Source organism: Alligator sinensis, unplaced genomic scaffold (genome assembly GCF_000455745.1).
Source record: "Alligator sinensis unplaced genomic scaffold, ASM45574v1 scaffold59_3, whole genome shotgun sequence".
In the NCBI taxonomy this organism is placed as follows: Eukaryota; Metazoa; Chordata; order Crocodylia; family Alligatoridae; genus Alligator; species Alligator sinensis.
Window position 1 is genome coordinate 566,329 of NW_005842856.1, and position 23,893 is coordinate 590,221.

At 40.4% G+C, this 23,893-nt stretch overlaps 1 protein-coding gene across 7 annotated transcripts in view; it reads left to right on the plus strand.

The window, feature by feature from the left end:
* The window catches only part of DENND4C (DENN domain containing 4C), a 121,539-nt gene extending 98,691 nt beyond the window's left edge, over positions 1-22,848 (plus strand). For 5 of the 7 annotated variants that reach the window (XM_014525644.2, XM_025191759.1, XM_025191761.1 and 2 more), the window contains 10 exons: positions 1,645-1,825; positions 3,485-3,594; positions 5,680-5,855; positions 7,027-7,209; positions 8,135-8,324; positions 12,656-12,901; positions 14,507-14,624; positions 16,566-16,719; positions 18,611-18,675; positions 19,013-22,848. In XM_014525644.2, coding sequence (XP_014381130.1) covers positions 1,645-1,825; positions 3,485-3,594; positions 5,680-5,855; positions 7,027-7,209; positions 8,135-8,324; positions 12,656-12,901; positions 14,507-14,624; positions 16,566-16,719; positions 18,611-18,675; positions 19,013-19,149 — 1,560 coding nt within the window. In that variant the 3' untranslated portion in view covers positions 19,150-22,848. The other 2 variants (XM_025191760.1, XM_014525647.2) reach the window with 2 other exon arrangements.
* Positions 22,849-23,893: the final 1,045 nt, after the last annotated feature.

Genomic DNA, 23,893 nt, shown 5'->3' on the forward strand with positions numbered 1-23,893 from the left:
GCGGGGTTCAGCCGCCCCCAGGGCCGCTACAGCCAGGGCTGGGGTAAGTGCCACTCTGATCCATCTGCTTTGCTGCCTTGTGCAGCTCTAGGAGCAGCACCCCTCCCCCCGCCCCTTCCCTAGTCCTAGCCTCACTCCCTCCCTCCTTCACCGCCATGGGAACCTATCCCTATTTGTTACATTGTAAAGGTGGTTTGCTTTAGGCAAATTCGATTTATGCACCATTCTCCGGGAACACATGTACTGCATAAATCGAGGGAAACCTTTATATGACTTATAAAAAAGTGAATTCCACAATCTTAAAGAAGCCAGGCTAATGGCAGTTGTATTCAAAACTAGAAGAAGGAGTCCAGGAAACACGAGGACAGAGTAGATTCCTGGAATTGTGACCTAAGATTTAGAGCAAGGTTAGGTGTGGAAACCAGATCAAGGGAACCTTTTTGCTAAGAAGGAAAACAAATATTTGAAGGTACAAGGGCATGATTCGAAGGGGGAGGGATGGAAAGAACTTTTTAATCTTTCTCCTGCCATGTCCATAGTTTGCGCCTTCTAAATGTATGTTTCTTCTTGAAAAGGCCCTCCCTTGTTCCACTCTAGCTTAGGTCTTTCTCTGAGTTATGCAATTATGTACACTCTTCCAACTTTCTCTCTCTTCTTTCCCCACCCCATTCTGGCTCTTCCCTTGCCTCAACCATGTTTGTCTGTTGATTAACAGCTCTGCTTTTCTGATGAATTTTGTCTTATATCTGACTTCCCCTGTGTCCAATATTCCACTAACTCCTTACTTACTCCTTTCTTACAGAATTTGGTGACTTTTTTTCTAAATATCTCATAGCTCTAAAACCTATTGTTCACCTTGTGTTCTGTGTCAACCGGCTACTGTAAGTTTCACTTTCCTGGTTATCTCTCTTCCCTCTAGTCCAGGGGCGGGCAATTATTTTGGGCAGAGGGCCACTTACTGAGTTTTGGCAAGCCATCAGGGGCCGCATGACAGGCAGCCCAGGGCTGATAAATATTAATTTTCTAAATTTTTGAGGGGCCCAGTGGGCCGGATAGAATGGCCTGGCAGGCCGCATCCGGCCCCCAGGCCACATTTTGCCGACCCCTGCTCTAGTCTATCTACACTGCAATGCTGATATAATAGTCTGCCATTCTAACCTTTGTCACCCTAATTTTTGGATCCTTTAGCTAGTTTATTTTTATAATACGTTTTGTGTCTACTAAAACTGCTGTTCCCACTTCTTCTGCTCCTGTCTTTTCCCTTAATGCTTCCATTGTTTCTTACTTTCAGCTTTGCCCATTATTTTTTCCCAAAAAATCCCAACACCTTGTTATTTTCTGCCAAAAATACTTTCTTCCTTCAAACCCCTTTCTTTAAAACCCTCTCCCACCAGTTTACCCTTACTGTCAGTGGGCGCTCTGATCCTTTTTTAGTTTAATAGTTTGGGAACTCTTGTTCATTATCTTTTCTTCTTTTACCTAGCTCTGACACAAACAGTGTACAATCTAAGTCTTTATCTATTTGTTAAGACAGTAAATATAAGGTTCTTCCTAAAATATTTTTAGCAGTAAAGATTAAACAGCAAAAACAAAAATGGATCTGGAAATACTCAAAAGTCTTAAGTTTTCCTTTTTGTGTTAAAGGAAGAAACTCATCAACAAGACTTCCCCTTTCCCATTGGATTAGAAGACCACCTTTTAGGAGACAGCCTGTCGTCAAAAACAGGAATCCTGGGGCTGGTAACCAGTGAGCTCACACAGAGCACTACCAGTCTAGGTAGCAGCAACAGCAGTGGAGATGTAGGAAAACAGCAATACCTAACAGGTGTGGATTTTTCCTTCATAATTAATTGTTTTGGGGATATAATTAAATAAGAATACTACTCTCCATTGCTGCAACCATTAAGTAGCTTGATGGAATGGTGCTACTGGCACTAACAAATTCAGAATTTGTGCAAGCGTGAGTCAATTCTAAGGCTAAGTGTAATATAATGATTGCATTTCTTGATTATCTGCATTACTTGATTATTCTACATCCTTGGTACAAGATGGTCAGGTAGAAAAGGAATTCTTCCATCTAAGTGCCATAGCTTACTCTTTTATTTAGCTCTTACAGCTATGCAGAATTTGCCTATTCATGTAATATCAGCTTCCTATAAACAAGTCTCTTTAAAATATTAAAACTAAAAATGAACAGAAGAACATCAGAAGTGCCATACCAGGCCAGACCAATGGTCCATCTAGCCCAGTATCCTATCTCCAACAATGGCAGAAATGGATATTAGAGGGAGAGCATTGAACTGGATAGAACTAAAGTGATCTGTCCCATATCAGTTACTCTCCCTGGCATCCACCATTATTAGTTTAGAGATGCCAGAGGAAACATCTCCAAACGTTCTGTTCAACAGCTATTAATGAATCTATCATCCATAACAGAGCAACCAGATTTTCAAAAGAACTCCCAATTAAGTACCTAAACGAAGTGACCAGTACACAGTACCTATTTAGAATAAATAGGAACTGTGCTGAATTATTTTGAGTGCGAGGATGTAAGTGGTTGATAAAAGAGCATACATAAATTGTTGGTGTCTTCTCAATTCTAAAACCAAATTAATCTTAATAGCTAAGGAATGCTAACCTTGTACTCTGTCAGGGTGGGAAAGGGTTAAAATCCATCCTGGGGATTCCTAGCCAAGTTTAAGCTGGAGGAGAATAGTAAATGAACAGGAGGAGTTGGGCTTAGAGTGCAGCTACCCTGATGAGGGGAATGGATGTTCTTAGAAAGAAATTTGCTTTTCTTCTAAGACTCTGAGAACGACTCTGTCAATTGACCACTTGTAAGTGTGAGAGGATGACTAGGACTCTTGAGGAAATTGAACATACAGGTTTTTATTTCTTCTGGAACCAGCCCAACCTGTATTATATCCTAGCAGTGGTACGTTGTATTTTTTTTTCATTTTTGTTGGATAAAAGCTAGATTTCCCTGTTCCCAACATCAATCACAGCTGTATTCCTGTTTTGGGCTGAGCCCTGGCCAGAGAGCATTCTGACATAACACTTGTATTTGTAGTTGGCCCTTCTCATCTACTACTTTTGTTTTCTTCTTCTTTGTGGAGTTCTGTAGCGTGATTGCAGAGAACTAGGTATTGTCCTAGAATAGCTAGCTAGGTGATTCCTTTTGTTCTCATTACTACCCTCTTTTCCTTTATCTTTTCCTTGAACTCTGTAAAATATATCAGTACTACACTGCCTCCTTATCATTTTTTCCCCCAGTTTCATTGTGTCAGTATCATAAATGAAGATACAGAAACAACTTGAAAACATTAACCAAAACACAGGAATTTTTATGTTGCATCAGTAATATCCCATAAACATTATATATTTATGTGTAATCTTGAAATTCTTCTGTACTGTTGACGTCACTTAAAATAACAGCATCAAATTGCACATACTTTGAGTAAAGAGTCTCTCCACTCTGGTGCAGGTGAAATTTCATTCCCAAGAAGCATGAAAGGTCTGGATTCTGAGAAGTCAGAACATGGCTCCTCCCACAATACCAGTTTATCTAGCATCTTCCAGAACTGTGCAATGGAGGTAAGACCAATACACTTATACACTGGTAAGATGTAAATGCTTTTTTAGGTGCCTTTGGGCATACCAGATCCATATTTTCTTGCATGCAAAACACCCCAAATATAATATGCACTGTTTTAGAAAGGCAACGTGAAAGGAAAAAGGTTTTACCTTAATTAAGTAACTAAGTAGCAGCAGGTAGGGAAAAGAGATCGGTGGGTAGGAGGCTTCCTCTGAAATTTTCCAGGCAGCATCTGGGAAGTTGTTGCGCAGCAGCATGGCTGGAAGGAGCAGCACTCTTATCTCCCCACTTCCTCATGAATGTGCAGACAGAACCAGCCTGTAGCTATGGAGTGATCTGAGGCAGACACTCACTTGCAGTCTGGGGCTGCGGGCTCCCTTGTTTGCTCCCTTCAGGACCAGACCAGTGTAGAATATTCCTCCTTGGAGGTGGATCCCATCCTCCATCCTTTGTAGGCGTTTCTTTTTTGCTGCAGGAGGTCCGCTAGTTCCCTGGAGAGCCAAGGGGGCTGCTGTGCTCTTTTGCTGCCTTTCCTCTGAGATGGAATAGCATTATCTTGTGCTTCGAGGATCGCTCCCTTGAGGAGCAACCACTCTTCCTGAGCTCCCCTCCCCTTGGGGTCATGGTCCCTTAGGGCCTCACCAACAAGTTTCCTGAGCTTGTCAAAGTCAGCTTTCCTGAAGTCAAGGACTTCTGTATTGCTGACTGACTTGCCAGCTTTACAGCAGATGGTGAAGGTGATCAGCTCGTGGTCGCTGTCACCCAGCTTCCCTTAGATCATTAGGTTGCTGATTAAGTCATCCCCGGTTGTCAGTACCAGGTCGAGAAGTGCTTTACCTCTCGTTGGCCCGTAGACCTCTTGTGTCAGGTAGAGGTCATCCACGCACAAGAGGAAGCTTTGCAACCACTCGGATTTAGCCGAGCGCTCTTCCCACGAGATGTCTGGGTTGTTGAAGTCTCCCATGACAACCATGGACCTGGAGCATGCGGCCTCAGCCAATTCCATGGTGAACTCCTGGTCAAGCTCTTGACTTTGGGTGGGAGGTCTGTAGTAGACTCCCACCATTGTGCCCCTGAGGCTCCGTCTGTGTGGAGCCTGGAACCATGGGATCCATCTGGGTGGCGGTCTCTGAGGTGCCAGAGGTGGGGACCCTTGGGTTGTGGCACATGCCCATTCGTGGCATGCCACTGATGGGCTGGCTACAGCTGGGGCTGGCTTCCGTAGGGCGGGGGCATGCAGGCAGGGCCGTGGGCCCTCCCACTTGCCCTCCTGCACAAACTCCATGCTAACTCACGTGCCAGGCAGACAAGCGCGCCTGTTTGCACGGCCTGTTCGCGAGGCTCCGGTTGCGTGGCTCCCTGGGGGGCTGGGTGAAATAGGGGCTGGGGCAGGGTGAGACCCTCCTCGGCTCCAGCTTAGCTGCCTCCCTGTGGCTAGGCTGGGGCTAGTACCTCCCACCAAGGGCCCCACTTACCTCTGGCTGCTGCTGGGGGTTGGTGGGAGCACCCTGCGCCAGTTGGGGGTCGCTGGGGCCTTTGGGAGAGCGGGGGCACAGCGGTCTTGCACCCGCATGTCTCGCACCGCTCCTGGAGCGTGTCAGGATGTTCTAGCGCTTTCTCTAGTCCAGTTTCAAAACAATCAAAGCATGGCACTTCTACTGGGGAAGAATACATTTTGCTACTATTCCCTATACAGACTTTTTAGTAAAAGCAGAAGTGTACAGATTTATAATATACATGCAGGAGATGCATTTTAGGGGTTAATGTACTTTAAAAGCTTTACAGTGGTATGTGACTACCACTTTAGCAGTGTATTTAGCGTATTTAGCACTCACGTGCTTTTCATAAAGATCAATGCAGTTAATATATGATGATCATCATTACTATCATTTTATAGGTAAGAGATGCACAAAAAAGGATAATGTGTAACCTTGAGCACCATGATAAGGTGACAGTGATGAAAACAAAACCAAGGTCTCCAGACTGTTCTGACACCTCTTTGTCAGGACAGGGTGGGCATTATACTGACAAAGCTGGGTTTTAAAAGGCTTTAAAACGTTTATGTTCCTTGTTTTCTGTTGCAGGTTTTGATGTCAAGTTGCTCTCAGTGTCGGGCATGTGAAGCTTTAGTTTACGATGAAGAAATTATGGCTGGATGGACTGCAGATGATTCCAACTTGAACACCACTTGTCCCTTCTGTAAAAGCACTTTCTTACCTCTTCTTAATGTGGAATTTAAAGACTTTCGTGGCTCTGCTAGGTTGGTAGATTTTTCTAAGTGCTTTGCCTTTTTCCATTAAATTCTGCACATAGATTTTGCATGCTCATTTTGTCTGTTTAGGTAATGAGGACTTATTAGGGAACTTGGAAAAATAAAGATACTTTTTACTGCTTATGTAGCCATTACAAATCACTAGCTGTTTTCCCACTTGTGGTTGTACAAACAGAAAAAGCAAATTAAAAAGATCCTGAACCACTGAGCCTTATGGTATAGTAACCAGAAAACAATAAATACTTAGGCTGGCCTAAGGCATAATCAAGGCAAATACTTGATTATGCCTTCAAATGTCTCATTTTCTGAAGCATTTCCCACATAAATGTTGATGTTTAGAAGATTGTATGTCCTTTAAAAAAACAAACAAAAAAACCTAAACTAATGTATAATGATTTTAAAATAAACAAAAATTGCAGAAGAGCTCTGTTGTTAGAATACTTGTCTAAACTTCAGCAAATAAGGTTTCTTCCATGACCAGGTTTAAGACGGTCATGTTACTGCAGGGTTCATGATAAGTCACTGTCTAGTTTGGCCAGTTTGAAGGACCAAATGATAGTGAAGAGCCTATTTGCCTATAATGTCACCAGCATTTTTGTGTTCTGTCTCAATAACTTTTGTCATTGCTCTTAAGATAATTGTGACTTTTGTTGGCTCATCTTAGTACTATCAGGTAGCATTCATTTTTGCATCTGTGTCTGTCAGCAGGCCAGAAAAGCCAAAATATAAATAAAACTTACGTTTAAAAGATCCTTGGAAAATCAGATCCATTCCTGATGTATTGGACCCTTAATATGTCATCTTTCTGTTTTTACAATCTTATTATTAATTTAAAATACCCATCCTCAACAGTATTTTGGTTAAATCTTTTTCTTGTTTGGCCATCTATGTACTCACCAAGACAGAATATTCTGTTGACTAATGTTAGTTGTTCCTTGATGTATTCTTGTAGTGAGGAGTGGCAGTTTATTTGTATTCTAGAGTTTACCCCAAGTTTTAATATTGGATTTGTGTTTTTTTGTATAGAATGCCAGTTTTTTCTTTGCCCTTGTATAATTTCTATTGCAAATATTTGGAAAGTCAGTTCAGTGTTTGTATACTTGTATAACATTAACCTTCCTCCTCACCATTTTCTTAATCTTCCCTTATTATCATTTAGCTTTTTTCTGAAACCAAGTATCTCTGGAGATAGTTTACACAGTGGTAACATTCCAATAACTACTGATCCTCTGGAGCTGAAACCTGCATCCAGCTCTGCTGTTGCTGATTTGATGAGTTTTTCAGATCATCCAAACTCCAATGAGATCATAGTTGAAGAAACAAGCTCTACACCTGAGCAGAGGTAAGGAAGAGAAAGCGATGTAAGTGTTCTTGGTTTAATTTAGAAACTTAACAGCATTTTCAAAACTGTTTCATTTCTAGAAAAATGTACACTTGGCATAGCCTTATCCCACTGCATGTTAAATGATAGCCTGTAAGAGAGGGCACAGGAGTCATTCTTGTTATTGAGCCTCAAGATCAAGTAAACTGATAAGAACAGATTTACTTTTATTTTTATTTTACACAATGTAGTAAACCAGTTTTGATCTGTTCTTCTTGCTGAACTCTCATGTCATGTGTCTCTTAAAGAGACCCAAGCATCATATTTGCATCTAAAATGTTATGCTGTGTATTTTGTCTTTCTTACTTGCAGATCATCTCAGAGCAGACTTCTTGTTCTGCAATTGAATTTTTTTAAATAATTCAAGTTTTAAATGCATTGCCTACAGACAGTCCTGAGAGTGTTCATAATGTGCTATTTACTGTGTGAGTTGCACTCAATAATTATGACTAGTCAATGGCAAGATCTTGCTTTAGTTCACTGATTAGATGCATGTCAAAGGATATGAAATGTGTTCAGGTGTGGGGGGAGGGGGGTTTGTTTGAGCTGACAAAAGAGCATCTTTCAGTCTTTGCCTGGATCCATTTCTGTGCCAAATATGTAGACAAGATAGAGACTCCTTAATGGTAAATTTTAAGAGTTAAAATGAAAGTAAAATACCCCCTGTTCCTTTTTCTATTGTTGCATGCATTTTTTCCCATGTGTTTTTCCATGTGTATTGTGCTGAGGTTTTCTGTGTTGCATTCACCCAAATGACTGGGTTTTTTTCCTTTCAGTAGATGAAAATAGTTTGGGGATGCCTATCTGATAGTCTTCCTCTAGCTCGTATCACCAGCTGTTGCTGAAAAGTAATATATTGACATGTTCTTTTCTGAAATTTAAACAGTAATATGCCTGAAGAACAGAGTAAGGGCCCCAGAGCAGTGACAACATCTGGCAACAATCCACCAAAACCAGGAGCATCTTTGACTCGGAGCCATAGTGTGGGGGGCCCCCTGCAAAATATTGATCTGTCACAGAGACCATCTCATGGAATTTCAACAGTTAGCCTTCCAAACAGCTTGCAAGAAGTTGTGGTATGTTTGCTAATAAGTCCCGTGATACCTGATGTAAGTTAGTGAATTGCAGTATAAACAACATTCTCTGAGTCTGACTGCAACTTGTCATTCTTGATTGCTTGGGGTCCTGTCCAGCTCAAATGTATACCCTCATTTTCATGGGGAACATCCTTCTATTTACTGCCTGGAAAGTGAAATATTATCTTCTAATAAGAGAAAAGGATTTCCCCTTGTCTCCAGGCATTTTGAACAGTACTGCTTGGTTTGAAATACTGTATTTACTCAACCATAAGACAGCCCTGAAACTGCTACAAGATTTAGCACAGGTACTCCATAAACACACTTTTAAGCACCACTTTGGTACCTACATAATACATAATATATAATACAAACTATGCGTGATATTAGTCCAAAGCCAAAGGCTCATGATTTACCATACTGGGCCCCAGCAGAGTCAACAGGACTTCAAGCCATGGTGACCCCGCAGCTCAGCATTGCTCAGCATGTGTATGTATTCCAGATACCCCTCACGAAGGATTCATGTGTTAATTAGCCCCTGACTCATGACTGGAACCAGGTGTTCTTGTCACGAGTCCTGGTATCGTCTAAAAATCTATATGCAGATGAGGCACAGGGCAGCCTGCTCTGGTTCAACCTCATGGAGGATGGGACCACACTAAGCATGTGCGACAGGCTCTGAGAAGCCCTGTTTGGGGCCCTGTTTGGTGAAGTTTGCTAGACATTTAAGGCTGGTGAACAAATAAGGATCAGAAAGAAAGGCAGAGTTCAGCTGCGGGGGTGAAGAAGTAAAAATTCGTTCAGTGTAGTGGCTCACCATGATTTAAAAAAAAAAGTCTGCACTGAGGGGGCCTGCATACAATGGGCACTACAATTTATCTTATTCAGATGGGCTGCACTAACCTTTACTTGTAGCAGGTTCACAATAGCATTGAAACAGATCTATGCCTTAAAGACAGAAAAAAGGATCAACAGAGCATTAGGGTGTAAAGAGTGGAGGAGGGAGACTTAAAGCTCAAAACAATGGCAGTGGTAAGCATGAGATAAGCATGAAATGGAAAAAGTTGAAGAGTGGAAATGAAGATCTGGAGACAGATGGAGAATGGACAAAGGTGGAGATGAAAGGAAAAAAGATGACATCAGGAGCAGTGGTGGAGGCAGCAATGATTAAAGCAGTGATGCCAAAAGGCAGAAAGGAGCAGAGGAGAGTGAAAGACAGAGCAGGAAAAGGTACGTCAGGTGAGAAGCAGAGGATGGTTGGAACATGACAGGAGGCCAGCCCACCAGCAGTGGCACAGTAGAAAAACATGGAAGAGGCACCGAGAGAAGCTAGAGGAGTAGAGGCTGCAGATAAAGGCAACTTTAACTGGTGACAGGAGGCAGATGGGATCGATGATGAACAAATATGATTTCCTGGAAAGGGTCTGGTTTGAGATTTTTTGGAGATGTAGGCAGAGCATCTCACCAGCCTGATTGCTTTCTCAAACCAAAAGACTTGGGAATTGACTTATTGAGGACAGAAAAGAGTATGACAACTTTTGGAAGAAATATGCAGAGAATTGTGGGAGGGAGGAATTAAGTGGAATAGATTTAGTTCATAGCAGGGGAAAAGTCAAGAGAGAGAGTGATTATAATTTGAATGTACGTGGATTTAATAGAACCAGAAGACATAGAGAGATGGATGGAAAAGTATGTCCAAAGGACTACATCATTAGAGAAAGTAAGGGACAAATATGGCATCTGGATGGGGACTTGGAGGGCATGAATAGTGTTATAAGCAGATGAGTGGAGCCCAGGTGAGGTGCTACATCTCCTGTCAGTGATCCAGATTGGGGCGCACTGGAGTTTTATAGTGTACCACAGGCAACTAAAAAGTTGCCGCAAATGCAGAAAAGTGGGGCACGTGTCTGCACACTGTCTTCTCATGGTGTGCTACAGATGTGAAGGAATGGGGCATAAAGCAGCAGAGTACCAGGAGTCCATAAAATGCACTTTGTATGAGAGTGGGACGCTTGTATCGTAGGTGCCTCAAAGCCTTTGCAAGTATAGTCAGACCCCCTGTGGAACAGCAAAACCTGGAGAAGAAGAGCAGAGGAGACAAGTTGGACACTGAGATGGAAATGGTGGAAGAAACTCCGCAGAAGAGTGAAACAGAGAAGGAGGGGGGCAAAATTTCTGTGATTAAGGCAGAACAGGAGGGGATAGGAGATGGAATACATGTGGTGGGTACAGCAAACAGCTCAGATGTGGAGGTGGGGAAGAAAGAATAGATAACAGAAGTGGAAACAGCAAGAGAGAGAACCAGAGAGACAGGCTGGGAAAAGAAAGAAAATGCAGGGACTGAAGATCAGGAAGAATAAACCTGATAATGGAGGAGGTGAGTTGGAGGAAGAGCCAGAGACCAGTTTTCTGCCACTGATGCCTCTGGGTTCCAGCCTGGAGTGGAGACTAGAAGGTGGAAAATGGTGCAGAGGTGGAAATATGTGAGATTTCTTAAATGCAAAAATGATCTCTCAGCTTGCAAAGGCTACAGGAAGGTGAGGGAGGGAGGAGAGGTCAACCACCCTGAACAGTAGCACAGATGGAACAGGTGCACTTGTTTTAAAACAATATCTTGCTGGTGATAGAAGTGCAACACAGATAGGGCTTGACAAGCTCATCAAGGTGCCCAAGAGGTACAGGGAAGAAGGAACAGTGGGACGTGTTTTGGGAGTGTACATATGCAAAGTGGGTATGGGAAAGAGGCCATCATATGAAAATGGGGTATGGGAAAGGGTCCATCACTTTCTGAGTGTCACCAAAATAAACTTGTCGTTAGAGATGGTGGGAGATGGACTCATACCAAGGGGACTGGAGGCAATGTTATCAAGGACTTTATTAGCATATGCTAAACTAATTTCTGGAAAATAAGAAACCTCTGGGTGTTTAAAGGGTTGGCTTTTACTGAAAGAGTGACTGAAGCTGGGGCTGCATGAACTGAAATACTACGTCTGTTGGGACAAGGAAGAGATTGGAGGGGAAGAGGGAGAGAAGAAGTGGAGAAAAAAGGACTGAAAATACTTGTTTCACTAAACCAATAAACAGGACCAGTGGGAGGGATGGAGAGTTTTAGGTGGTTACTGAGTTAACAGTTTTTTCATGGGGTTTTGTATGAAGAGAGAGATTTTTGTAAAGGTTTGTGTTTTTTTTTCCTGTGGGAAGTTGATGTATGTTGTTTAAGGGTTTAATATATGTAGCTGTTTCTGTTCCGTGAAGTCTTGGTAAAAAAAAAAAAAAAAAAAAAGGATGTTCAATATATGTAGCTTTGTAAGTATAGGGTGATAAGCAGGGATTCTGGAGTTCTGTGATTAAAAAACAAAAAAAAACCCCCAAAAACAACCAAAATTATCTGATTAACCCCACCCAAATCTGTGTTTTTCCATTATTAAAATGAAGCACCACTATATATATATATATATATATATATATATATATATATGTATATATATGTATATATGTATCAGTTGAACGCAATATTTATTGAGATAGTTGCAATTTTAAAGCAACTTGGAAGCCTACCAGTGCCTCAATCACCATAATAAAATAAATTCAAAGTACCTAGAAATGTTGGTAGGTCCCTCTTTGTGCAATAAAGTCTCTCCACCTGATGAGCGTAGAGCTGCTGCTGCCTATTGTTGAAGGCTGTTTTCCACTTGAGAGGTTTCTGATGGATGGTTATTATAATATATTGAAATGCTGATTCTTAGCAGAACAGTTGCTGTAACTAGTTTCACTTTTGTATTTTTTTTTTAAAATATGAGAAGGAAAAGCTCGGCAATCAAAATTGACAGTCTTGTTAAAGCTAATGTGTGTGCACTGCTACTAGATGCATAGAAATGTTCACTGGCAGCAGTGCAATATGCTGCCAGTGCTGCCAGTCTCTCTATTGTCAAGAGAAATGATCTCATAAAGCAGTGTTTCTCAATCTGTGAGTTGTGACCCAAATGTGGGTCGCAAGAATTTATAAAAGGGTCATGAAGAAACTTAAAAATGGATCAATAAACTTAAAAAATGGACTCTCCTTTAAAGAAGAAAAACGTGGGAAACTGGCTTTTCCCTTACAGGCTGACAGAGTTCCAGTCTGCAAGGGGCTGTTGGGGGCCTCCCACCCCCCCCCCCCAGGCCCTGCCCCCCACCCTGAAGGGTTGGGACCTGGGGATGGGGGCAGCAGGTCAGGAGTGAGGGGCATTGGGTCCTGATACAAAAAAGGTTGCGAATCACTGTCATAAAGTATTTTCTGGGAGCAAAAGTGCTTGTTGTTTATATAGTAACAACTGCTGCTGCTGTTTTAGGATCCCTTAAGAAAAAGGCCCAGTCCTCTTCCCGTTTCTGTACCTTATTTGAGTCCTCTGGTGCTGCGTAAAGAGCTTGAGTCCTTGTTGGAGAATGAAGGGGAACAAGTGATACATACATCCACATTCATCAACCAGCACCCCATCATTTTCTGGAACTTGGTTTGGTATTTCCGGCGCTTGGATCTACCTAGCAACTTGCCTGGGCTCATTTTAACCTCAGAACATTGTAATGAGGGAGTGCAGGTAAGTGCCTTCCGAGCAATTGGTAATATGCAGATGTTACAGCATGTTGAATAAGATTATTTTTGCTCATAGAAAAGGTCAACAAATCCTTGGCTGGCAGCATTTAATAAAAATTATTTTAATCAAAATCTGGCCTGAATAACAATATGTAGGTTTTTGCTTCTAATACTAGGAAATACATTACTGTCTTTTGTATGAATGATCATGAGTGATAGTGCAACCAACACCTGAATCCTGAGCAGGTTATTTTCTAGCTCTAAAAAGCATTTTGAATAAATATTCGGAAGCAAGTAAGTGAGGTTTTCCTAGAGTACTGCTGGAAGGGGGTGGAAAGAATTTAGGGAGATTTCTAGTGATTCATGAACGGGATCTCTAGCATACAGCAGGGTGGATTCCCTACCTGGCTATGAAATCTGGGATGGATTCTCTTCTTCAGTCTACTAGGTTTATGTCAGCATATCTCCCTTTGAGTTATCAGTATAAAAATGGAGTTAAACAATAGAGAATTGGCTATATTTGGGGAATTGCCTTTAAGGGCTAGAATTTTTTGGTAAGGTTTACATTAGATTTGTGGGATATGCCAGATATATACACCAGGCATTCTTGCATAATGTATGTGACCAGTTGGTATTTCCACATCTTTTGTCTGTATGCATGTACCTTTGAAGTTCTGTCCATAACTTTTCAAGAGCAAAGAGCATATCCTAGAATAGTTTACCAAGAGACATGGCTAAATTGACATCACCTGAAAAATTTTTAAAAGCTGCATGGTGGGGGGTGAGACACAGTACAGTCAGTGAAAGTCCTGCCATAGCTAGGGATGGACTAACATTCTTCCTCTTCTTTCCCTCACCTTCTGATTTATATAGCAAGGGCACTGTTTCTAGCTTGTGCATTAACTATGAGAGCTGAGCTGTAATTGAGATTTCTGTCATTGATATTCACACTCGGCAGGTTTGCTACTATGATATTTTTGTGTTTTCCGTAAATATTTTATGAGCAGCTGCCTTTCCTACTGGTTTAACTAATACGCATTTAAGTCAAAATGCTCCCTCTACCTAGAATCTGGAAATCAACAGAAAGCTATGCTGCAGTCTTTTCCAGCAAGACCATCGTCTGCTAAAGATAGTTGGGGTGCTTCAGGGAAACTCGGACATCTTATGCTGTTTGGGGCATTGCCATCTTTCTGTTCGCTGTACAGTGCATAGCATATTGAGTGCATAGCATATTGAGGCCTTGGAAATATTGACTGAGGCTGCCAGGAAATATTGAAGTACAAACAACAATGATACAGTTAAACTGATATTGTTGTCAGCAGTTCCTCAATAGGAGGATGACTGTATAGTGATATAACTCCTATATAGATATTTTTTCCAGGCTAAGACTGGGTTTTCCTCAATTTAATCTTGCATTTCTTGGAAAAGAATTTAAAAGATACCTGATGCCTCAATTCAGATTTTGCTCCCACAAAAACAACGCTGTAACAGAACCTGTCCATTTTATTAGACTCAAGATAAATAGCACAAAGATTTTGTCTGCAGCACGCAAAAAATAGCAGTCCTTGGGCTGTTAATCTTTTAAAACATTACTTTCTTCTCATTCTAGCTTCCTCTGTCATCTCTGTCACAAGATAGCAAGTTAGTGTACATTCAGCTACTGTGGGACAACATCAATCTCTATCAGGAGCCAGGAGAGCCTCTGTATATATCCTGGAGAAATCTGAGTAAGTGAAATGCATGCTAGAGGGAACAGGGCTTGTAAAGGGGAAGGAGTCATTGACTTGTTTGATTTTTTTCTGCCTCTGAAGTTGCTGTACCTCTTAGGAACAATTTTTCCCATGTTTGGAAAGCATGTGAAAATCTCTATGGGAAAACACTTGTCGTATTTTGTATACAAATTACAGTATTCTCTGTGCAGATTTTTTTGCTTCTAAACTGGGAAGGGATTTGATCCTATTGTACCCTGTACATAGATTTCACTAGTGATATATATGTATCTGATCTTTCTTGTTATGTTACAGTCCTTATCAGGTAGCCAGGAAAGGGAAGAACTGATACAAAGAAGATTCTTTCTAAAATAAGAAAGTTCCTTTCTTTTCTTAAAAAAAGCTGTCACATTTCTGTAGCTGCCTTTTATCACTTGTAGCTGCAGTGCATATGCTAGCAGCTTCAAGTCACCTGGCTTGAATTCTGGGAGGAATTTGAAACATTCTTGGTAGATATTTTACTTCTTTCTTCCTTCAGAACCAATTGTAGTTTTTAACTATTAAAAGCAGCTTAACCCAGGCGAGAGCTAGGTGTAGAGCAAAAAGAAATCTAAACACTTTTTCTTGTAGGACTTAAGCTGCTTATAGGAATTTGTTAGGAAACTGTGTAACACATGATGGAAGAAAAGTCAGTCCCTAGGAGTAGCTTAAATCTAAGCAGACAGGCTGAATAAAAAACGGCAAAGGGAAGGTCGGAGAATGGTGCCAACGTAACATATTTTGCCTTTCAAAAGAGCTTATTCGTGTGCATTGTCTGCAGGGTGCTAATTTAAAGGTATAGACGCCAACACACACTCTGGAACATAAACGAGGGAGCAAAGCTTGTTACAAATGAGATGAAAAAGAGTCAAATTTATATCGTTGACCAAACATGCAGTAGGTTCAGAAGATATCTGTTAAACCTGTTGACAAGCTGTAGTGAATGGTGAGGGTTGGTTTTGTTTGGTTTTGTTTTTTGTTTTGTTTTTATATAGTCATGTTCTATCAAATTAATTAGCAACTACTGGGTCTGAATTGACTTTCATTAACAAAAAGCACTTCCTTGCCCTTTACTACATAGCTTTGACATGCCTAGATTCTGCCTGCAGCAGAACTTGTTGGCTTCTCCTGGATGTTCTGGTTTTCATTCAGTGACCTTCTTCAACTCAGTCACTCCAAAGCCAACAGTGCAGCAGAACATCCTGTAAGTGATGCCCAGCTAACTTCTGCTCCAACTTCATGACACCTGCTCAGTGGTTATACTTTATACAGTGGTTATAAGTTGCCTTCACAAATTATTCCCCACAAAATGTAGATGTGTTTCCTTTTCTTCTTGCTGCTTCATTTTTTTCTTCCTTTCTGTGTTGCTTCCAAAGATGGAGGCATAGCATAAATGTTACCAAGTTTAGTTTCTTAATTTTTTTGCATCACTTCAAGCCTATGAACTAATGCTATTTGGCTGAAGTATGGTAGCCTTCAGCTAGTTGCATTGCTTACCTAGGACTTGTGTTTTTTAACCAGATATAACACTCTTCTCTTCTATGGTGGCATACTTTTGAAATCTAAATTTAGTATTAATATATTGCAAGTTGAAAAAAACTGCTTTGTTTTATGGAGATATTGTGGCAAGAGTATACTTCAATAAGTGAAAACAGGTTTTTTTTTCTTGTGCTTCTGTGTGATGAAGTGCCCAGGGTGTTATAGATGTAGTTTGTGTCCTGCTAATCTTGGTGTGTGGCAAAAATTGTGTAAATAAGCAAAACTACTCTGTTGTAGAAATTTCTGTATAGAAGAGGGTGTAAAAGTATATTCTACATGCAGATGTGGGCAAATAGATTTCTCACCCTCCCTGCATTTCTCACTAGCGAGAAAAAAAATATTGTAAGTTACAAAAGGTCTGAATTGCTGTTTTTCATCCAGACTCAGTGGAGAAGAAACCATCCACAACTTCAGAAGACCAGCAGGCAATAAGCACTTTGTTAGAGAACGTCAAACTAAGTATTCAACACAATAATGTTCTTAAACCAATCAACTTCCTTCTGCAGAAAGTTCAACCAGGTGTCAAAAGACAAAGGTACAAGGATCTGTCTGTCTGTCTGTCTCTCTTCTTCAACCTCCTGCCCAGCTCTACATTAAAATTTACATAAAATTACACTTAAGGATTTTAAATAGGGATCTACTTAAAGTGTATGGAAGTGAAATAAAAATTGCAGGCCATTCGTGGTGCCCAGCACCATTTTCATGGTCTTTTTGCAGTGTGCACACCCCTCCTTTGCCACTGATTGGCCATTGGGCCCTAGCGGCCCTGTCCCTCACTGCTGATTGGCTGAGAGGGCTGCCTATCATGCTGCCCTGCCACTGATTTGCAGAGGAGCAAGGCCACACAAAAGGCAGCTCTCTCTGCTCCTCAGGGGAGGAGGGAGTGGCCACCACCTTGGCTGCTCCCCTTCATGCCCACCTCCCTCTCCCCAGTTGGTTGCAAAGCTTGGCCACAGTGGCCATTTGCTCTACTGGGGAGCCAGCATTTTATTTTTAGTAAGTTGTTTTTTTCCAGCAATTCCACACAAGATCATGGGGAACATCAGTTTTTGTGGTTTCTGTGAAAATCATGAACTCGCAAATTGAATAGATCTGTAATTAAGGCCTTTAATATGGTAGTAGTTTAGAGAACGGTTAGCCCTATCTGAAATTTCCAGGCTTCTTATGCAGACACTGTAATTCTCCTATTCTGTATCCAGATACTTGGGAGCAATTTTTTGTGAGAGTACTTAGAGGTGTGTATGGATTCTCAAATGTGCAGTTGTTGCAATGATGTCCAGATTAGAAGGCTAAACATCCATTTATGCAAAAGTAGATATGTAATATGCAGTGTCTTTGTGCCTCACTGTAAATCTAACAAAGATGCACCACATTCAGTGATATAAATGTATCCAGGTTCCATATGGTAGGAAGAAGAAACATGTTGAGCAATTTAATTAAAAATAAAAAAAAGTAGACATCTGGAGGATATCATACATCATGGCTGTCCAACTTCTAAGGAGTGAAGGGCTGTCTGCACTCACTGGAGCTGCACCAGGGTGAGCCATGGGGCCACTGGGCTGCACGCAGCATGAATGTGCAGCCCCTGCACTGCACATTTGGCCTCACCTTGTGCCACCCTGTGGGGTGGGAGCAAGCAGTGGAAACTGGAGGAGGGAGAGCCCAGAGTTGTGGCGAATGATAGGGTGAACTACAGCTATGCAAGAACCTGGGGACCTGCAACTTAAACTCTGTGCAGGCCATGTGCTGCTCATGGGCTGCCGGCTGAACAGTCCTTTCATACATCTGGCCACTTGTATTACATACTCAAGTATTGTATTTAAGAGTACCGTATTCCATGCTGTAGAAATATGATGCAATCTTAGTGAATTACAACATAATCATAACAATACCATTACAAGTAACTTGGCCCTTTTTGATTGGTGTTTCAAGCACTCATCACCACGGAAAAGCATAGGCAAGTGTCAACCTCAAGATTCATCTTGATCATTTTCTGAATATTGTTCAATTCTAATAAAAGTAATAAAATGTTCTAAAACTAAAATCCTAATTCCAATTCCAAATATTACTTCATGAATCGGGCCTCAAATTTAAAAAATATATATTTTAAAAATAAATGTATGGGTTTATTTGCCTTGTAGGTTTTTATAGCAATAAGGCCAATTTTCAACCTTTCTTCCATAACTGACAGCAAAAAAACATTTTAAATGGATTAATCTCTTGTTTCTTAGAGTTGGGGCTTAAACAAGAACACTGAAATTTACACAGCTAGTAAAATCATAAGCTACCAGTGCTGGGAAAAATGTTTACAATACAAATAAGATTATGCTTACATAAAGCTGCATTATAGAACACAAACATACTTTTAGCACAGACTTTTTTGCGGTTATTTTGTACTCTTAACTCAGCTTTAAAATATTTTACAGAAGTTTTTACCGAGAAATCCTGTTCCTGTCTTTGGTGTCCCTTGGCAGACAGAACATCGACATTGGTGAGTTAAAATGTGACATGCACAATTATTCATTTGTACATGCACATTAAAATGAAGAGTTGGGGCATATGAATTGGCATGCAAGTAGTGTCAGAAAATTAGTTTTATGCCTTGAGGTGTCCATGCATCTGTTGAATTGGCCAGCATCCTGACTTCAAGTGTAAATAATGAATACTAGCTTCTATAAGTATGACTCATGTGATGCTTGCTTTGTACGTAAAGTAATTGTTGGAACTTGCAGATTGATTTATATGGCAACCCAATTTTTGCAGGAAAAATTAAATTTGCATTCGAACGTTCTATGTAAATGACTTAAATTATGTTCTTTCCATTCCAGAGGCCTTTGACAGTGAGTACAGAATTGCATATAAAGGTCTAGCTTCAGATGTGCTTGAAAAGATGCAGAAAATAGATGCACCTCCAGGCAGCAGGGTAGAGTGGTGCAGAAAATGTTTTGGAGCCCCTCTCATTTAAAAGTAAGGAGAAATACCACAGAACTTTCACAACACAAAGCAGAGATGGAACAAAACTGGGAGCACACAAATGTGGATTTCAGTTCCCAAAAGATGATGCAAAACAGCAAGCTGGTGTTAAATCTCTTGTGGACAACCTTTGCATTTTATTTGTCATCTCATGCAATGGTGTAAAATATTCTAAAATACCTTTGACCTTGTTTATAGCTAGGGTTATTCCACTCTTTGATCGCTGATGTGCCTTTTACTACTTGTTTGTATATGTTTTTCTTCCTTCTCATCCCCCCTCTCCAGTTGCAGAGGGAAGAGATAAATACCATTTAATTGGTGGCTGCCTTAAGGTCCATCAGTACTAAAATATTTTATTGAAATACCTTTCTAGTGAACCAGCTTAAGTGTGCCCGTACGACTGACCATAAGGTAAAGAGAGGGATCTGTTGTATATCTGTTCAGTGTGTATGTATTGGAACCCTTGGATTGCAAGTTGCAATGCATTTTCCTTAGACAGTGGTAATGATACCAAACAGTAAGTTAGATGTGACCATTTTGACAGATTTCCCTGTCCAGGGCGATCAAAAACATCAGTTGACAGACTTTAACTCTCTGTTTTGACTGTGTTTAAAGCTGTTTAGTTTCTTTACTCATAGTGTCCTGCTCTGTGAATTTGGAGATAACTGTGAATATATGACTGTATTCTTCCAAACAAATGATGAGCTGCTTTCCTGAGCAATTTGGAGAAGGGTGTTTTTCTGCAAGTCAGGGAGGTAATTTAAGTGAAAAAAGGGTGGTACCAAAGGGATTAACAAAATCAAAAATTGTCTAGAAATTAAGCTTTATAGAGTATGTTTCAAAACAAGTAAGTGTCCCTGAGGGTGAATTTGCAGCTTCAAATAACTGCCCCCCACTCCTGGGTCTTGGTCTCTCTCTTTTTAAATCTGTGGGGAAATTACTTTGCACTGTTCAATATTCAAATTCAATATTTTTATTACACATATATTTATAAATGTGTTCTTAAAGGTGTGTATGCAGAGAACAATTCGAGAGCTTAAGTGAATGGTCTTAAGAGTTAAAACCCTCTTTAGTTTCTTGCTGGTAGATGAGAACTTGTTCACCTCCTATTCCTACTTAATGATAACACTACGCATGCCCTTGGCAACCTGCAGTCAAACACTGATTTGAGATTTTTAATGTGTCCGAAGGTAGATACACGGCAACATTTGTGGTGCTGTTTCTGTTGAAATCATAGACACGCGCTGATGCAACTTCTCCTATATTTTACCAGTAACTTCACTCATGGGAGAAATAGCAAGGAGAAGGGATTCATAGAGTATTAGGAGCATAACTAACTAAAAGCACAATCACACTCTAAGCTTGAATGTATTCTGTTCAGACTGCTGCCTTAGCTACATCTTTACTGGTATCCCACACTCCAGGATTTTGACTTTCAAAAACAATCAGGGGCATGAGGATCTTTTTTAAGGTAGCTGAAATCCCTCCTTAAAAACACAATGCTTTCAACAAGTTGCTGACATGCGTCCCTTCAAGCAATGGTTTTTAAACTATTTGTAGCAAACTTTTTTGCATTGTAGGCTGGATCTATTGTTTTTAAAGTAAAAATGGCTGATCCTTAGCTATGTTAGTGGGTTAAGTAGAGATGGAAACATTTCCCCCCATTAAAATATATGCATTGTTACTACTTAGAAGCAGAGGGGTAAAAAAAAAAGGAACTTTTTTTTTACTTTAGCCTTTGGAGGCTAATTGTTCACAGATGTTCTAATTGTTCACAGATGTTCTAATTGTGTTCAATTTTCATCTTTCTTCCCAACAATGATAAGACACGTGCAAACAATTCTTTATTTTAAACTAAATAAAAATTCCTACAAAGTGCTCTCCCAAGCATTTTTTATACTAGCATTATAGTAGTCATTAAACAAATAAGAATAGCAAAGATTGTGCCTTATACTTCAGCACTAGCTTTAAAGCCCCCAAAACTAATTTAGCATATTCCACTGGTAACCCTGAATAAGCAACTAAACCATGTGGCTACTTAGAACAATTTAAATGACAATGCATTTTGAATACACTTATGCTGATCCAGTTCTGTAAAATATAGGTTAAAACAGTATGCTAAAGACTTTGAGTGGTAGCAGCCCGATTCCTATCTATCCTGTAACCATCAGAGATTAGGATCTATCATTGAAGCACCTTTTGTGTAGTGACTCTCACCTCATCCACTGTTACAAAAATTGAATAATATGACCCTGGACTTCTGTAAACCAGTTTCTCAACGTGTGGTAGGCATACCCCTGGGGCTACACGAGACATAGGCAGGGGGTGCACAGGTACCCCAACACTCTCTCTCACCTTCCTCCTCAAAACTATGGCAAAAAATTTGGTGTGTCACCCATTGCACGGCACTTTAAATTCCCCAGTAATAATTTGGCATGCCACACTTTGCGCAACACTGGGTTCAGCCCTCCTATCTTTGGCCAACATCACCTCTAGCCCAGGTGCATACTTGAATTGTGCATCCCTGGTGTTAAAAGGTGGCAACTCTACCCACACCAGATCAGGCATCTATCCTATCACGTCCTTATATACACAGCCCTTCTTCCAACATACGGGACACATTAGTCTGTAAATATAAAAAATTTAGCAAATTAATATTAATCTGCCCTGGGCTGCCTGTCACGGGGCCCTCGATGGCTGGCTGAAACTCCGTAAGCGGCCCTCTGCCTAAAATAATTGCTTGCCTCTGAGTTAGGGGATACTTGCTACTTAAAAGGTTGAGAAACGCTGCTGTAAACTGCCAGAGTAGCTTGTTTATTATGGTACTAAATACTGTTAAACCTTCTTCCCTGGAATGCATAGCAACCTCCCCCCACCCGCCCCTCCAAGACATTCAAAGATTAGCTTGAAAGGATCCCTTGAACATTCTTGCACATACCTGAATTCCAGAGCTGAAAGTACTATGCAAATCTAAATGAATCCATTGACTGAAAAGCCTACTGAAACTTACTTTCCAATGTAGAATGCAGCATTTTGTCATTGAAGTCCAGTTGACTTCTTGGTTTGTACTAGGTGATTAACTAGCTGACCCCAGATTGCATCCTCTGAGAGTGAGGATTCTAGAAGCAATTTGCTATAAGGAGTGTTTTTATGGACCATTCCCTTTTCCACCGACTCTGGAGTAATTAGCTACAACTGACAGGGATTGATGCAAGTTGTGCTGGAAAGGATTTTTCAGAGATTTGTGCTGCCTAAATCTGAATATGTAAAATACCAAGACTGTACTTGGAAAACAGACATGACACACAACTAGCTGCTGCATATTTAATAATACCCATATGCTTGAAAGTCTGGCTCAGAAGGAAGGAAACCAGCCTTTGAAATCTTTGTGGCTTTTTCTCCTGTCCCAATCCAGGCAATAGCAAAATAAATGATTTTCTGCAACTTCTGTGGGCCGCAGAGGACCGACTGAAACTGGTTTCTTTTTCTCTCCTATTAATTGTTGTTCCATAGTGACACTAAATATAGGAGTGAGCTTTATCCAGGTGTCAGAAAGGTAAAATATAAATGGTTATTCCCCAGCTACTTTCTCTCCCTGTTAAAGGTAGAAAAAAGTGTCTATGTTACCTGGGAACCTCTTGTCTAGAGAAGCAAGTTAGTTCTCGTTGGCATGTAAAAACAAAAAAAAAAACCCCAGCCAGGGTTGATATGGAGGTGCTCTGTCTGTACATGTATATTGGAAACCCAATTCACAAGCCATAAAGATGATGGTGGTAGACGGATGTTGCAGGGAAAGCCTGCTACAGAGCTGGACAAATAAATCAAAGTGCTAGAAACAATTACTTTAAGAAAACTGAGGGGGTTTATGGTATTTTGAATGAACTTGTGAAATGTTAAAAGGATTTTTTAATTAACAAAAATAACAAACAGGGGAACAAACTTTGAATTACTGCCCTGAAAATGTGCACTATCAGTGAACTGTGTGGAGAGGATGCATTTTGCCACGTTTTTCTAATTTCTTAAATCCACCAAATATGCCTTGTGTTTCTTTCAGTTTCATAGAAAGTGTAAATAACTTCATAAAGTTTGAGGTCAGGATTTGTTTGTTTTTGTGGGGGGTAAGAAAATTCTAGGTCATTACAAAGATGTAATTACTGTAAATGAAAACCCAGTGGATTCCAAAAAACTGATGTGCAAAGACTAGGAAACTGAATGAAAAGACTATAATTGGGATAGATTCTAGCTGCATACCACAACACCAGAACTCTGGGCATTGCTCATAGCTGGACCCTACTTGGCTCAACTATTTTTATATAATGTGGGTTCAGACAGTGACATTTTAATGAGGGAAAACATTTAGTAAATATGTGAAACTAAATTATTACGTTTTTATAAATAAATTAGTCTTACATACAGTTGATTTCATGTTTGCTAAACTCTGAATTCACACTACGCTAACAAATTACTAGGTTTTATTCCATCCTAACTTGGAATGTTTTTTCTGTACTGCCTCAGTAGAAAAGAAAATCCAGACTTTAGTTTGAGAGTTCTCTATTTTCCTGCAACTGCCTTCACATTGGCTATATTATTAAAGTATGTATGAATTTGACTATAGAAATTTATATTTTTGTAACAGCTGTTTAAAAATATTTCAAAATTTCAGCTGGATTTATCAATCTTTTCAGAATATTAATCAGTTTCCTCACTGCAAATAATTGTATCTCTTTAAATCAGTT